The sequence below is a fragment of the Durio zibethinus genome, chromosome 19, assembly GCF_047325235.1.
Source record: "Durio zibethinus cultivar Kanyao isolate XHJ-2024 chromosome 19, ASM4732523v1, whole genome shotgun sequence".
NCBI classification, from domain to species: domain Eukaryota; kingdom Viridiplantae; phylum Streptophyta; class Magnoliopsida; order Malvales; family Malvaceae; genus Durio; species Durio zibethinus.
Genome location: NC_143180.1, coordinates 6,677,502 through 6,695,394, shown reverse-complemented (window position 1 = coordinate 6,695,394; position 17,893 = coordinate 6,677,502). Strand labels below are relative to the sequence as shown.

The following is a 17,893-nucleotide window of genomic DNA, read 5'->3' as shown; positions in this document are numbered from 1 at the left end:
TGCTTATATTTTATTTAGGTACTAACGCATTGAATAATTTTCAAGTGCTTTTATTATAAGTCTTCTACTAAAAAACGGTAATTGAAGGCGCATATTAAAGAAAAATGCCTTTAAACATCCCTATTATTACTTATTAACGGCATCTTCTATAGTAAAATACCTTTAATATACCATGATGGTTATAAAAGGCATTTATTCAAAAATGCACCTTCAATATACCATTAAACTTAGTAATCCATTACGGAAGGTATTTGTTAATAACAGACGCCTTTAATATTTTCCCTCTAAAAATTTTGGGCATTATTAAAGATGACTTCTACTATAACATGCCTTCAATATACCACGATGGGATTATTAAAGGCATCTTTTATTATAAAACGCCTTCAATATAGCACGATTGTTATAGAAGGCATTTATTTAAAAAAGCACATACAATATACCTTTAAACTTAGTAATCCATTACTGAAGGCATTTGTTAATAATAGACGCCTTTAATATTTTTTTCTCAAAAAATTTTAAAAGTTATTAAAGGCGTCTTCTACTATAAAATACCTTCAATATATCGTCACATAAATTTTAACATAGTTATTGAAGGCGTATATTTAAGAGAAATGCCTTAATAATTCCTATTAGATTTTATAGATAATTAGTGAAGGCGTTTGCATATAACAATGCCTTCAATAATTTTCTTAAAAAAAATTTTGAGATTATTAAAGGCATCTTCTATTATAAAATGCATTCAATAATTTATTATAAATTGTTGAAATCCATCATTATTAAAGGTGATTTTCAGCTCAAAATGTCTTTTTACAATTTTTATGAATTATAAAAGGCATTTTTTGAGGATAAACGCCTTTAATAAGTTAGTTGAAATTTTTTTTGCTAAATTAAAGGCGCATTTTTTTATAAAAAATACCTTCAATAATCTCCAATAAAATTTTAAAGGGATTATTAAAGGTGTTGTTCCATGAAAATGCCTTTAATAATTAATTTTATATTTATTTCCCTACCTTGAACATCAAAATCCGTAGACTGTTGGTACACAGAATGATTAAAAGCTGCGTTATTCAACCAAATCTTTAAACACATTTCTATCACATCATTGGTATCTTTATCCCTATTGTCACCATCGGCCTTCAACAAATCAATGCTGCGCACCTCTGTTTTTACCGATAAGTTTTTTTTTTTAGTTTATTGTATTATTTACAATATTGGATAGAGATTTTTTGTTTTTTTTTTTCCTTAATATTGACATATGTGTGTATATATTTTCATTAATATCACCATAAGCATAGTCATCCAAGATTCTATTCATATTGCAAGTATGCTATTTCTATGTAGTACACATTAAATATTATGATTTGCTGAACCTTGTAGTCTGATATTGTAATGCCGAATGGTATTGTATGATAATGGAGGTCTGAATCATATATATGCTGAATGGTTTGCTCAACATTGTTGTCTGATATTATTTTGTTGAATGGGTTTGTATGAATTTGGGAGGTTGAATCGTATACTAAATGATATTTTTGAGTGTTTGCTGAAGGGTGTGTCTTAGCACATTGCTGAATAATGTTTTTGTACGAAGTATGGTAGTAGTTGTATTAAATTATATACAGTGTTTAATTTAAACGGTCATATTGTGTAATTCATATAATTATGATTAAGATTACAGGTATTATGACTCTGAACAACATCATTATCCTTCTAATGAATATGCACAAGACAAATGTGTAGACCAAAAAAGAAAAGGAAGGGGCCCAAATAAATAAATCAAAGTGACTAACACAAAAATTCATATTGACTTCAATTAAAGTAGGCAGCTTGTGTTTGAAAGAGCTACCAAGATGGCTACTCATATTGGAGCTATCATTCGTCGTACGATTTCAATTACGTACACCGATTAGCGATGAGTTTCTAATGATATCAAGGATGATATATGAAAGTCGGTTGTGGTATGTTTATTCAACTATTTCATAAAATTTGTTAAATGATCAATTGATTGAAATTCAATATGTTCATACTAATTGTGTTAACTTATTTAAGAGCAGTTTGACATCCTAATTGACTGTAAAATGATTGTGTTGCAATCTGCTGAAAAAGTATTTAGAGACTTTAAAAACAAATTGACAACCCAATGTATTTGACCACTAGCTGGTAAAGGTGATGTATTGGCTATTTCACTTGTGGCATATGCAGATGTCATAAGTGTTGAAGATTAGATAAATTTTATTCAATATTGGCTTTCAAAAGATTTCTCAGTATGCAAACCCATTTTCATTAAAAATTGTTTATAAGTCTTTATGCAATATAGCCTTTGATCTTCATATGTGATTAATGCAATTTCTTGATTTTGTAAAAAGTCAAAGAACAACAACAAGACATTCGGGCCAAACAATAATATCATCATCAAACAGCAACAAAAAGATATGCAAATGTGAAGTATCAGCTTTATTTATTCGCACACTTATTTTATACTCATTAATAAATATTTATGAACATTCATTTCATACATTCTGATTCTTTTATTGCGATAATTTAATAAAAATCAGTGAGCTCTGGCATAAAAGTTTTTAGATAGAATGTTTGAATACAATGACATTTATGGAAGGATGGATCTTTCGTAGATGAAGCAACTGAGAAAATAGCAAAAAAGATTGTATGTATAACTACTTTTTTGATATAATGTATGATTGACATTATGGTTATATCCATAAGTGTATACTAGCTTGTATAGATTTGTTGTTACAGCCCAACTAATTATTGTCTTTCAGGATGATTGTGCTACCAAAGTCAAATCTGGTGAACTAACAACCCACTATGGCGAAATCCTTTGTCTTTAGCATTAGGTGCTAAAGAAAAGCCTTGTCGGGTTTGTGGGGTTAGTAAATTTGCCTTGCCATCAACATTTTTTGGTAAACAACCAAAAACCCCATGAATAAGAAATGCACAATATGAAGCAATAATTAAGCAACAACAGCAACAAATTAATGACCAAGAACAACACCTCAATGACCAACAGCAAAGATTCGCTACTTTGGAGTCCATGTTGGTAGCAATATAGCAAGTTATGCCAGTAGGCCGACCTGATAGCATCGTCCTCATACGAGAAGCTTTCGTTGGAAGTAAAAAAGCGATCTCATCCTCTGCTACCACCCAAGAAGTATGATATTGTTTATAATTTGAATATTAATTTTTTTATTATATTGATTGATTTGTTTTTAATACTTATATTTCATTAACTATTGTAGCAAGATGTTCAGACTCATAATATGACCCTTGCTTAGGCTTCTATGGATGAGTTATCTAAATATTCACTAGAGCATTTCGGAGGAAACTTTATAACCATTGAGTCTAAGGAAAGGTTATTTGATAAACCATCATTTTCTTTCATTGGTGTGGAGGAAGTTAAAGAATTTTATGAACTGGATGAATTATCAACTGTTGATATCGTTGCTTATATGAGGTTAGCTTATAAATACAAATATGCACACTCAATATATAGTAATCTATATTAGGGTGTAATACTAACTAGCAGTGTTGATTGTTATCGTGCAGCTTCTTATATAGAGAGCTCAAGAGGAGACAGTTGACTAACAAATTTAGATTTATTGACCTAACTTCATTAGTGAGCAGAGTAGCACAGTCACTTATCGTACTAATCATGTGATCCTATGCATAAAAAGATCGACTGATTATTATTTGCTCCCGTATAATGTATAGTAAACTCTATTCCAACCTTAATTACTCCAACCTTACCTAAATCTAATCAGATGCGTAATCTAAGTATATCATTGTTATTATTTTACAGTTGTCATTGGATGTTGATTGAGATTGGCACCAAATCCTTAACGCTATACTTACTTAATTTAGTTAATCCAACGACGATCCTAACCCCGATATTCAAACTTTTATAAAGAGGTATTACACTTTATTATATTATATATATTCTGTTTCTTTATAAGTAATTTTATTTATGTATTAAGTAATTTTTTTTTTTTTAATTTAGGGTAATATTTGCATTCGATAAGAAGATAAAGAAACTGAAATGGGAATCATTACTGATAAATGTGAAATATATTATTTTTATGTTGAGTTTGTATAGATAAATATTTTTTAAACTCACTCAATTTAATTTTTAGGTACCTTATCAACCTGGTAATACTGAATGTAGATATTATGTCGTTCATTTTATGCGGGAGATAGTGTTACATGATTTTATGATCACTCCATTCAATGTTAGTATAAATTTCATAAACTCCTTATATCTTAAAACAAATAAAAAGGTACATTATGTTCTCATTTCTTAACATTTACTTCTGATATTTTTTTAGTGGAAGGGTAAAGAAAGCTTCACGGAAGAAGAACTAGATGAAGTCCATAAAGAATGGTATAATTATGTATTATCAGTTATCAATGTTGATAAACCTTCGGGTTAGACATTGTTGGTTGAATGTAAATATATATGGAACAAATTGTTATAATTTTTTTAACATGCCATGTTGAATGGAAACTTTAAGTTTGTATATTGGGGTATTGGTTTAAAATTATTGTTATACTTAATATGAATACACTATGTGTATTTAATAAATTATGGAATACGATTATTTCATAAAAGAATATTAATATGGCAATGTTATCAATTTTAATTTCGGATATGTGATCAATATATTGAAATACAACAATGTTCATTATGTAAATTCCAAAATGTAATTCATAGTATCAGATATATAAACCAAATGTTTTCTTGGTATAAATACACAACTGACAGCAAATGTTTTTCTGGGCATAAACCTACAACTGACTACACATATATAATATCAAATATATTATTTTGATGGGATTAATGAAAGCATTTTTAGCAAAAAAACGCTTTCAATCATCCCTAACAGAAAAACATTGAAGGTATTTTTTTACCAAAATCTCCTTCAATAATACCAACTAAAATGTTTTTGAAGGCGTTTTCTGGATATAACTGCATTCAATAATCCGCTTTATCGTTGAGAATATTAAAGGTGTTTTGAGCAAAAAATGCTTTCAAGCATCCTCTGATTTATTGAATGTGTTTTTGACAAAAACCTCCTTTAATAATCACAACGACAACTTACTTATTAGATTATAGAAGACGAGTTCGGCCAAAAACGCCTTCAAGAATTCATAGGTCAAAAACACCTATGGATTATTAAAGGCGTCTATTTATGAAAAATGCCTTCAATATTTTCTGAAAAATTTTTTAAAGCAATTGGTGAAGACGTTTTTGCCAAAAAAAAGCTTAAAATAATCAATTACAAATAATCTATGCAAAAAACCAAAAAATGGCTAAAGAGAGGGATCGAACTTACAACCTTATAGTAAACAACCGTACGATCCAAACATTTTTATAAGCTTGTGAAATTTTTTGGTCAAATTATTAAAGACATTTCTTATGAAAAACACCTTCAATAATCTCATATAATTTTTTATGACGTGATTATTGAAGTCATTGTCTGTCAAAAATACATTTTTACTATTCACTAAAATTTCTAATAAAAATTATTCCAGGCATTTTTATCCAAAAATGCCATTGATATTGAGTCTTAGATGGTGTTTATAAGTACTAACACCGTTATTTGAAAATTTAGTGACATTTTGATAATAAACGCCTGAAGTTTTATAAAAATACCGAAACTAGCAGCGTTTGTAAGTGAAAGACCGTTATAAAACTGTCGCTAGTACACCATTTTCCTGTAATGATTGAAATGAAATTTTCATTAGTCTTTTAACATTAGTTGACGTATATTGACTATTATTACCATAGCAATTTTTTATTTATAAATTAATATTTCTGGTCTTGCTTTTCCTACAAAAAAAATAAAATATTGATGTAAGTTGAAACAAGTTGGTTATTAAGCTACGGGACATTGAAAATGAAAATAAATGAAGTCTATTGGACCCTTGAACAAGAATATCAACAAAAAACGTTGAAATTACTCACAAGACAATTTGATTTAGCCTAATAATCATGTTAGATAATAAATAATGTAATTAAATAAAAAACTAAAATTTACATGAAAAATCCTTCGATCACATAGTAAAATTAAAAAAATATATACTATCATAAATACATAAAATACAAAAATTCAATGTCCTAAGTTTTTAATACAAAACTTAAAATCCACAGCAATTAAAAATAAAAACAAAGTTATCTCTTTGAAAATAAACCACCAAATCTCTCATGCATTTGGCAAGATATTATGATTCTTTGCCATCAAAATACCCAAAAAAAAAAAAAATCTAATTGTTAAATTTATTTTGTTCTTTCTCCCTGAACTTAATTATAAGGTGCAACCCACTCCAAATGCATCATCAACTGCATCATCGTTTTTCTTTTTTTTTCCTTGTTGGGTGGTCTTTTGTAAGAATTTGACTGGCCGTTGGCCATTATTTTCTTTGCTTTGAAAAATGAAGGCCCATGGCCCTACATCATAATTTGGGTGGCCCTACATCATAATTTGGGTGGCTGGATCCTTGACAAAGCCGCCATGACTAAAAATATTTTTGTCAATTCTGGTCAACTCCCCTTTTTTCAGTACCATTCTATAAATTATTTAAGTTGTTTATCAAGTAATTAACAAAATATAGCAATGAAAACATCAATGGCTGCAGCTACAAAGCTTTTCCTTGGGTTGTTCATTGCAGTAACCTTAAATATCAGCTTTTGCAATGGAAAATCCGATGGGAGTTGCATTGAAACCGAGAGACAAGCGCTTTTAATGTTCAAACATGATCTGATAGATACTTCAAATAGGCTAATCTCTTGGGCTGATGGAGGGGATTGCTGTAAGTGGCTTGGAGTTGTTTGTGACAACATGACTGGTCATGTTGGAGGGCTCCATCTCAGAAATCCTCCACTGAGTGGTTTTGCTTCTGATTCTGAGGATCAAGCTTATGACAACTCAAAGTTGGGTGGCGAGCCAAGTTCTTCCTTGCTCAACTTGAAATATCTAGTCTACCTGGACCTGAGTGACAATATGTTTGAGGGTCATATCCCATATTTCCTGGGCTCTATGCAAAGTTTAAGGTATCTTAATCTTTCTAATGCTGGCTTTGATGGTATGATTCCTTACCAACTTGGAAATCTCTCTAATTTACACCATCTTAGTCTTCAAGGTTACGGGTTATATGTTGAAAATCTTCAATGGCTTTCTGGTCTTTCCAGGTTGCAACACCTTGATTTGAGTTTTGTAGACCTCAGCAAAGCCTCCAATTGGATACAGGAGATAAACACACTTCGTTCTTTGGTTGAACTAAGCTTGTCCTTCTGTGGCCTTTATCACTTTCCTCCATTAGCCAATGTCAACTTGTCATCCCTTGATGTCCTTGACCTTTCCTGGAACCATTTTGACAATTATTCTGTTGGCAGATGGATTTTTCATCTCAGAACTTTAACTTATCTTAATTTGCAAGGAAGCAATCTACAAGGTCCAGTAGATGGTGTTGGAAACTTGACTTCTCTTAGGCACCTTGACCTTGCTTACAATCAGCTCAATTCCTCATTACCTCTTTGGTTGTATAGAATGAGTCACCTTCAGGTCCTAAACCTTTGCTCTTGCAATTTGCATGGTACAATCAGTAGTGCCATTGCAAACTTGTCTTCTGTAATTACCCTGGATTTGTCATTCAATGAACTTGATGGGAGAATTGAACCATCTTTTGGAAATCTTTGCAACTTGAAATCAATCTCATTGACAGGTACCAAATTAAATCAAGACATTTCCACTATCCTGAAAATTCTTTCAGGATGTATATCTGATAGACTAGAGGAATTGTTTTTAGGTAACTGTCATCTCTTCGGTCCCTTGGCCAATAAACTAGGGAAATTTAAGAAGCTGGCTGTCCTTACTTTGTGGGGTAACACAATTTCTGGTATGATCCCTATGTCTTTGGGAGAGATGTCATCCTTGAAAATGCTATACCTCTTTGACAACAAATTGAATGAAACCATCCCGACATCTTTCGGACAACTAGCAAACTTGGAAGATGCAGAGATTTATAATAATTTCTTGAAAGGAGTTTTTTCTGAAGTCCATTTTGCCAATCTTACAAGGTTGAGGACCTTCAATGCATATGGCAACTCACTGAGGTTGAAAGTCAAGCGTGGTTGGGTTCCTCCTTTTCAAATTGAAGCCTTAGGATTAGCCTCTTGGCACCTGGGGCCTGGATTTCCCTCATGGCTTCATTCACAAAAGTCTTTGCGGTATCTGGACATGTCTAACTCAGGAATTTCTGATACCATTCCAACTTGGTTTTGGAACATTTCATTTCAGTTGACAATACTGAATCTTTCTCACAATCAAATCCATGGAAAGATTCTAAGTATGAATATGAATTCATATTCCATAATTGACTTGAGTTCAAACTACTTCAAGGGTTCATTACCTAGAGTCTCTTCTACTGTGGCTGCTCTGGATCTTTCGAACAATTCCTTTTTGGGATCTATATTCGATTTCTTATGTGATGGGATGAATGAGACAAGCCAAATGGAAGTGCTCAACTTTGGAGGAAATTTTCTATCAGGTAACATTCCCAATTGTTGGGAGAACTGGCAAAGTTTGATTGCCATAAAGTTAGATAATAACAATTTTACTGGTGTGATTCCAAACTCAATAGGAAGTCTGAGTTCCCTTCAGTCATTACACCTACGCAATAATAAGCTCTTTGGTGAATTACCTCTGTCATTGAGAAACTGTACAAAGTTGGTCACCATTGATATTTCTGAAAATGAATTTGTAGGAAAGATACCGTTATGGTTTGGCATACGCCTTCCTGGTTTATTCATCCTCAGTCTTCATTCAAACAGGTTCCATGGTGCAATTCCTGAGGAGCTATGTGCTCTTGGTTCACTCCAAATTTTGGACCTTGCAGACAACAACTTATCTGGGACTATACCATGGTGCATCGGCAACTTTACAGCCATGGCGAAAAAGAATGATGACAGTGCAGCTGTAAGCTACAAAACATCAGGAGGAAGCTTCGTTGATGATGCTTTACTCATAATGAAAGGCAGACTGGTTGCTTATAGCACCATTCTCAGACTGGTCCGAAGCATGGACCTTTCCAGGAATGCTTTATCAGGAGAGATTCCGAAGCAAGTAACAAGCCTTTTCCAATTGCAATCACTAAATCTGTCATATAATTCTTTGACTGGCAAAATTCCCGAGGACCTTGGCGCATTGAGATTGCTGGAATCTCTGGATTTTTCCAAAAATAAACTCTCTGGTGAAATCCCTCAAAGCATTGCAAGCTTGTCCTTCCTAAGTCATTTGAACTTGTCTTGCAACAATTTAACTGGAAGAATCCCTTTGAGCACTCAGTTACAAAGTCTCAATGCATCCAGTTTTATTGGCAACAAACTTTGTGGAGCTCCATTGAATGAGAGCTGTGATTCGGATGGTTCTGATGTTGTGAATGGAGGAGGAAAGAGCAATGTTACGCTTGAAATAGATTGGATTTACTTTTTTGTGAGCATGGCATTGGGATTTGTGGTAGGTTTCTGGGCTGTTTCAGGTCCTGTTCTGTTCAGCAGGACTTGGAGAATCAAGTACTTTCAGCTTTTAGATCGCATTTCCTCCAAATTTTGGAGAAAATGTTGCTAGAGTTTAATAAGTTCACTTACTTGTGGTCTTGTACTAACTTATGATAATATATATGAAACTAAAAGTTTCTGAATTTATTAATGTTTCTATTTAGGTCTTGTCTGATCTGATATCAAGATATACACAAATAGTAATGGAGTTTGGAGGAACTCTTGCATGCTAAATATCAAAAACCATGGAGAGATAGCAATCGAAAGAGAAAACAAGACTACTAACATATTTAGAAAAAAGCGTTTGTGGTGATAGAACATGGATATTGACCAACCATAAGCAGAATTCTGATTGCAATGGCAGGAAAGTGAAAGCTAAAACTGCTGAAATAATTACAAACAAAAGCAATGGTAGGAAAATGCATTCATACTGTAATCATATATTTTTTTTATTAAACACAATATGTATTAACTATAAGAGATGATTTCTTTTTGTTATTTTTTGGTACATTATGAAGAAATATAACTTGACAGTCAAGTATGCATTTAATCTCTATTATGCTAAATTAACTCAAAATTATTTTTTAACTATTAAAGGGTCTATAGTTCAGTGGTAGATCTTTTGACTGCAGGTCAAGAGGTCATTGGTTTGATCCCGATTGGGCCCTTTTAACAATTTATTAGAAAAATTAAACCTCATTACAATTGTAAGTTTTAATTGACGTTCACACTCTTGGAGGGAAGATTTTAGTAATTGTTATTATTTAAAAAAAAAAAAAAGCATTTATCCATTCCTGTTTATAACTACTTATATACTCATGTCATGCACAAAACCACGGATATGAAGCTCATAAATTATTTCAAATTAAATTCAGGACCTAAATGTTACACATTGGACATCAAGTTATATACATATATATATATATATACATACATATATTTTCTTTCATAATTTTAAACTACTAATTAATTTTTTAAACTAAAATTGTTTTATTTATTCTTATGTCCATTTACTTGTAAGTGATTGTACAAATTAGCATTCTTTAACTTAATTTGAATCCAAATGTAATTAATTCTATTAATTATCATATAGTTTGAATTAATTGTTTTATTATGATTTAGTTTAGATTTTTTTTTTCATGAATATGTTTGAAATGTTAAAATGTGGCTCCTAGAGCATATCACTCTAAATTTAAAATGTTACCTATAAAATAAGAGTTAAAATGAATTTATTTTGAACTCAAAACTTAACTCAATTGATTTATGTAATCATTTTTAAAATATAATATTCAACTGATCTGAAATTCAAATCCAAATATATCTATTTTTTTATTTTTAAATTACAGTCTTCTTTGTATAAAAAAAATTGAACTTATTTTTTCTATGGGTTATATATGAAGTTTGATCGATATTAAATGAAAGAGTATTAAGAATAGAAATTCAAATCAATTCACTATCCTAAATAAAATTCATCCCATTCTTGAATTAAGAGAGGTGAAAAGAAAATATTAAAAGGAACTTACTTTGAAATTCCTTAATTATCATATAATTCACCGAATATTCATCATACCTACTTACATCTCCATTAATTTCTTATCCCTTTTAACCTCCCCTATAACCCTAAAACCCCATCATCAACCACATACATAGATAGTTTGAAGTAACTATATATAACACACAGTATAAAGCTCATTCTTCATGACTGAATTGATCAATTTTCATGGCTTGGTCGAAATATCCGAGGTCGTTGAACACATTGTTGAGCCAAAAGTATGATCATTTATGTATCGGCTAGGCGCCGAAGTAAAATGAAATCCTTTGGGCAAGCAATTCTTCACGTCTTGGCTATGAAAACCATGTTTCATATTTGAGTCCGGCTTGAACGTGACCAAACCTTGAGACTTCGATTTCAATGGCCTCAGTGCACCCGCAACGATTGCCATAGAATTCGTTCCCATCATCGAAGGCGGGGGAGATAAAAGAAGGAAGAAGTCGAGCAAAAACATGAAGAAAAGAGTGCTAGGCATTGTGGGGGGAAGTAGGATTTCTAGTTTCTAAGAGGGAATACTGTTTTTTATTTATGGAGAAAGCATACGAGGGAGAGAGAGGGGTGTGGCTTTAAATAAGCTCATGAGACCGACTCAATATTGCTAGCTGGTCATAGTACAACTTGGTGCGGTGGACAATTAGAGATTTTGCTTTTGAACAATGCAAAGTGATGAAGCTCGTGCATTTCATAACTCTATATCTTCTTGAGTGTTTTTTTTTTTTTTTTTTTTTTTTTTGCCTATAACGATTCGGTGGTCAAAAGTCAAGTGCTTTTACATTTGTATTATCTAAGTTTATCGTCAATATTTTTTCCCAATATATTTATTTACCAATTCATTATATTTCAACACAAATTATTTTTGCTTTTTTTTTTTTCATACGAATTTAAAGAGATACTTTCCAAAATCAATATATTTATGATTTTATTTATGATTGCTCAATTACTCTTTATCAATATACATTTTCACTAATGCATTGATGAAAACTACAATATTTAGGAACCAAAAGTTATATTGAATAATTCATTAAAAAAAAAAAAGAATGATTACATTGAATGAGATAAACAATTTTTCAAAAAAAAAAAAAGAAATAGAGCCTTGAAAAATAAATGACCTTAAAAAAATATTGTTAACAATTGCATTTTATTCGTAACCTTAGAAGCTTTGAATCAAACTCAAATTCAATTTTTTTTATTTTTTATTTTATGAAATTAAAAAAAAAAATCGGCAACCGATAAGTCAACTTTGTCCCATGAACTACGATAATCTATCATGTAATATTCGACGTGTACTTTAGGGAAATGTAAAGGAGTCAAACCTTCTCAAATCATATACGCGGAGATTTTTGGATGGTCCACGTGGATAGTAGCTTACCAATTTGGCCAGCCTATTTTGAGTACTCCCCAAGACCTTTACACATCACCTCCTTCATCTTTCTCGCTTAAGCTTCAGCCACGTGTTACCAGAATCTTGAAAAATAAAAGAGGAAATCTTGAGGGTTTTACCAGCAACATGCAAGACCTCAACGACTCCCATAAAGCTTAATTTAAAGAACGCTCTCCACAGTCAACCGATCTTTAGATCAATTAATATATTATTAAAATTAACGTTTAAAGATCATAAATTTTAAAAAAATTATATATATGTATAATTTTTTTTAATTATATAAAAATAAAATTTAAAAATTCAAAAATAAATTAAAATTAAAAACAAAAACAACTTTCCATCAAGCTCAAGCTCCATATGCACCTGTGTGAAAAGATATCCATTTATCAAGTTCTTGGATATTAAATTATAAATATCAATAATGTCAACAAAATTAATCGCCTTTATTCGTGTGTTTTGTAATACGAAAAACAGTTAAAATTTAAGATTTTAATATTAAAATATTAAATTCGGAAACGATTTGTATTCGATGGGAGGAATACGTTGTTTCTCATTCTGCAAAAAAGTCCAATGAATCTTTCTATATCAAAAAATGGCGAAAGATAAACACAAATGATATCTTAATTATTTTCATGTTATATTTATATATGTATTATATTAATAAAATTATTATTTAATATTTTAATTTAAGATATTAATTTTATAAAAATATTATATTTATGTATAATTAAGATATAATTTATATTAAAAAATAATATTTTATGAATATTATATTAAATTAAAATTATTAAATTAATTTTGAATCAATTGTGATTTATGAATATATGAATTAGGTCAAATATAAAAAATAATATTTTAATATTTGATTAGATCAAATTTCGATAAATAATAAAGAATCAAATTAATAAAAATTTGTCTCGATCTAATTTATTGTCGTCTTTATCGACAGGTATGAAAGGTATGAATTATGATCCTTTGGAAAACCAAATAAGAAAAAAATAATAAAGAGATGGAAGATGGGAGTAAATTCATTGAAATTTGTGCTTATGTGTCATGTAAAATTAAGAATGGCAATAGATCGAGTTTTTTTTATCCTAATATGGCATTAAAATAAATTTTTTTATATTTGATCCGACTTAATTTGTTTATTTATAAAATGCATCTGACTCAACTAGATTCAAAATTAATGTAATAATTTTAATTTAATATAATATTCATTTAAAATATTATTTATTTAATATAAATATAATATTTTTATTAAATTAAATTAAAATATTAAATAATAATATTATTAATATAATATATATAATTAAATTATATATATATACTTAAAACTCAACTAAGACCTGACTTTAATTTTTAAAAATATCCAATCCGACCTTTGATTTTAAAAGAATCAACCTTGTTGGATTGAAGTAAATTGGAATTATTGGGTATAAGTTATTTTATTATCTCTGTATAAAACATTGATTATTCGTATATTTATATTATATTTTATATAAAAATTATATATTACAATTCGTATTGATATAAAAAATTTAAAATATATTTTTTTATATTTTAATAAAAAAATATAATTTTATTATAAATTTAAATTATATTATTTTTATATATTATTTTGATATTATATTACTACATCGTGTTTTAAATTATTAAATTTAGAATCTACTAGTATCAGCTTAACTCAGGAAATCAACATCAAGGTTTCATAATTCCTTGCCTGCTGGTCGATTTAACCCAATCTTCTTGGATTAAAAACCTGTCAATGATACAAGTTTATGTGTTTTGTGGGCTAAGACCTCTAGATTTTTGGGGTTTCACTTCAATTATTCATCATGATCAGAAAGGCCAACATCCCAAACTAGAATATTTTTACCTCTTGGGCTTAACGGTATCTCTTGGTCAGCCCAGATGACTGCCACTGATAAACCCTTTGAAGAGTTCCCCAAGCAACTTTTACAAGTGAATCTAATCCAGTTTCAAACCATCATCAATTATAGTTTTACTACCTTTACTGTTAAAAACAGAACTTTGTTACGTTTGGATTCATCCAAACACGCCCGGTTTCCATGAAAATAAGAACAAGTTACAAGCAGAGAGACATAAGGATCATATTATCAAAAAGATTTTTCTAAAAAATTTTAAGCTTAACTCAGTTAATTTATATAATTATTTTTAAAAATAATATTCAGTAAATTTAAAAATTATAATTCCTGTAACTTTTTATTTTATTTTCAAACTGCGATTTTTTTTGTATATAAAAAATTTTCAAATTATTGATTATTATTACCAAAATTAATTGGATTATTGCATGATATCAAGTAATTTTTTCATATTCTTTTACTCACTCTATTCCTTGCTAAAAGGTTCAACACTTGAATTTAATAAGGATTCCAAATAATTACAGAAAGCATATATCATTATTGCCTACAAATGTGTTAAATATAAAGAGATACTAAAATGCCAAGTACTCAATTTAATAGAGGATCAACTTATAAGAGTTTAGTTAGTACAAATGGTAAGGAAGGTATCATTCCTTGCCGATCAGAATTTGATTTTTGGAAAACATATTTTTTATTAAAATTCTGAATACATCACGCTGACCTAAGGAATACAATCTTAAAATTATCCTAAAAAAAACTTATAATGATTAGTAACTTTCGAATATTTCGTTTTTAAAGTTTATATTTCAATTTCGTTATCAGTAATTTTTTTATCATATATCAATTTAATAGAAATTTTTAAAAATTTATGAACGATTCTGATCTTAAAAATGAAAGAACCTATTCTCGCTTAAACTTTTTTTTTCATAAAAAATGAGAAAAATTAATAATAAGAACCTCATTAAATCAGAAAGCATATTTTATGCAACTGTAAAATGAATCAAAGCCAGTCGAATTAATCTCAGAGCCAAAAAAGCTGAAACTAAAAGCAATTATCATAATAAAAACCTTGAGTTTTCATGTATAACAAATCAAAGATTAATAGTTAGACATAAATCACACAAAGCTATCTGTCATTTAAACTTCTGTGGTCTAAAATCGGCACGTACTATGTAAATGGTTATGGTCATTCAATTCTCATCTCATTTTCAAAATTGTACCGTATTTTTTTCAAGGGGGAGGACGAGCCATAGTACTCTTGTTATCATCATTGCCTGCCATGGGGACCAGTGAATTTCCAGTGTGGCCCCCTTCTTCCGACGGTTCTTATGAAGGTTCATGGTGAAAAAAACAAAAGGGCCAAGTACATATGTCTATGATGCCAAGCATATAAAATGAGGATCATTAGAATATAAAAAAATTCATATTATTTTTTTTTGTGAAATATTTTTTATAAAATAAAATTATGAGATCAAAGGATTAGAACGAATAATACTTTATAACGGTATGAATCATGATAGATAAATTAATCTGAGATTTCGGATGAGTGGATGCTTAGGTCTTAGAACCCCACGGGTCAGAGCTTAAGTCTCAACCCATGACAAGTGGTATAAAAGTTAGCTCTAAACCATTCGATTTACGCCAAATGCCTCGAGGGAGGGAGGTAAGCAGTACGTCAAGCCCCTCGAAGAAAAGAGGTAGGCAGGAAGGTCAGCCTTCGTGATGAATGAGGGAGGTAGGTCTAAAGTCATGCAGGTTGGAGCTTAAGTCTCAACCCGTGACAAGTGATATCAGAGCCAACCTTAAATCGTTCGATCTACACTAAACGCCTCGAGGAAGAGAGGTAAGCAGAGAGGACAGCCTCTGTAACGAAGACGTCACAAGGTTGGATGGAAAAGAATGTCACGAACTTAAGGAAGAATATCACGAATCTCACATCAAATATAAAAGGAAGGTTATTGAAGTATAAAATGGTTCCATCATTTTTTCTTTATGAGATGTTTTTTGTAAGATAAAACTGTGAGGTCGGGGGACCAAAGTGGACAATATCTCGTAAGAATGTGAATCGTAGTAGATAGACTGATTTGAGACATCGGATGAATGAATGCCTGGATCTCAAAATGTGCGAATCAAAAATTAAATCTCGACCCATGACACTAATACATGCTAATCATATTGAGTCAAATTATAAATTTGTTCGAACCTAAAAAATGAGTTTTCATATTGAATTTTACTGATGGATATTCTTGTTAGCGCTAATATCGAACGCACAACTTATGTGAAGCGAATTAGCGAAGAGTTGAGTAGTCAAAGGCCAATCCATTCTTTAAAATAGTGTTTATGGATACATTTAAAAATTAAAAATAAAATTTTTTTAAATACTTTTTTAAAAATAAAGTATATAAAATTTATATATTGATAGTATATTAAATATAAATAATTTTAAAAAATATTTTAAAAAATTTTTATTCAAAATTTTTTTATCAATAAAATTAATAAATTTATCGATAATTATATATATATATATATATATATTATAAATGAATATCTTGAAAAAAAAATTTTGAATCCACCAATGTGAGTATCCTATCTATCCAAGATTTTTTTAATTCACTAAAGATTAAAAGAAGGATCATAATGTACTAGCATTCAACTTGTGCTCTCTAATTAAAGTGACCAGAAAATTATGGATTAAAATAAAAGTATTTATTCAGTTGATTGATTAAATTTAAATTAAATTATTCAAAATCGAATTAATTGAATTATATTTTTTTTATTTTTGTTTGAACTAAATATGTTAGTTTTGAAATTTTTGTCAGTTTGATTAATTCTTTTAATTAATCAAATAATAAATACATTTAAATAAAATTATATTTTAAATTCTTAATTTTTTTATATTTAAAATAAATTAAATAAAATCATCCAACAAAATATTCAAATATCAAATTATTAAGTAAAAAATTCTAATTATTTTTAAAATAACAAACTTATTTCATATATTTTTTGTTTTATATTTGAGTTTTATTATATTTGGGTTAATTCAATTTTCAAATCTAATTAATTGAAAATTAAAATTTTTTTAAATTTATTTTTTAATAATTAATTAAAATTAAATTAATAATTGATCGATTAATTGAATTAAATTAATTCAATTGATTAATTAAATTAAAATCAAATTTTAAACGCTTAGATTTGAGCTGCTGGTGCAAGCTAGGTAAAAGATAATGTATGAAAATGGGGACCATAAATCTTTTATTCCGTATATTTCTTAAATTTGGTACAAAATATGATAACATTTATATTGAAAAAGCTGCAAAGGCAAGAGGAGAGATGGACATCGAGAAAATAAGATGCATCACAATCAACTAAAAGGCCCATAGTACTGAATCATCAATGAATACTGGCAGAATGCAATTGAATTTGTACCAACCATTTTTTTAATTCTTGGAGATCAGCGATGAGAGATCAGTGGTGTGTAAGTGTGAGGATATGGGGCTGCTATGTGGAAGGCT

The 17,893-nt window shown here is 29.6% G+C and overlaps 1 protein-coding gene across 1 annotated transcript; it reads left to right on the top strand.

Moving 5' to 3' along the window:
- Positions 1 to 6,447: 6,447 nt before the first annotated feature.
- On the top strand, positions 6,448 to 9,723 carry LOC111309545 (receptor-like protein EIX2). The gene has a single exon (XM_022908576.2). It carries the CDS (start codon positions 6,624 to 6,626, stop codon positions 9,633 to 9,635), a length of 3,012 nt encoding a protein of 1,003 aa, XP_022764311.2. The 5' UTR covers positions 6,448 to 6,623; the 3' UTR covers positions 9,636 to 9,723.
- The last annotated feature ends 8,170 nt before the right edge of the window (positions 9,724 to 17,893 follow it).

Bases quoted from the DNA above. Each gene is read 5' to 3' on its own strand.
- LOC111309545 (XM_022908576.2), top strand. From the start codon at position 6,624: ATGAAAACATCAATGGCTGCAGCTACAAAGCTTTTCCTTGGGTTGTTC.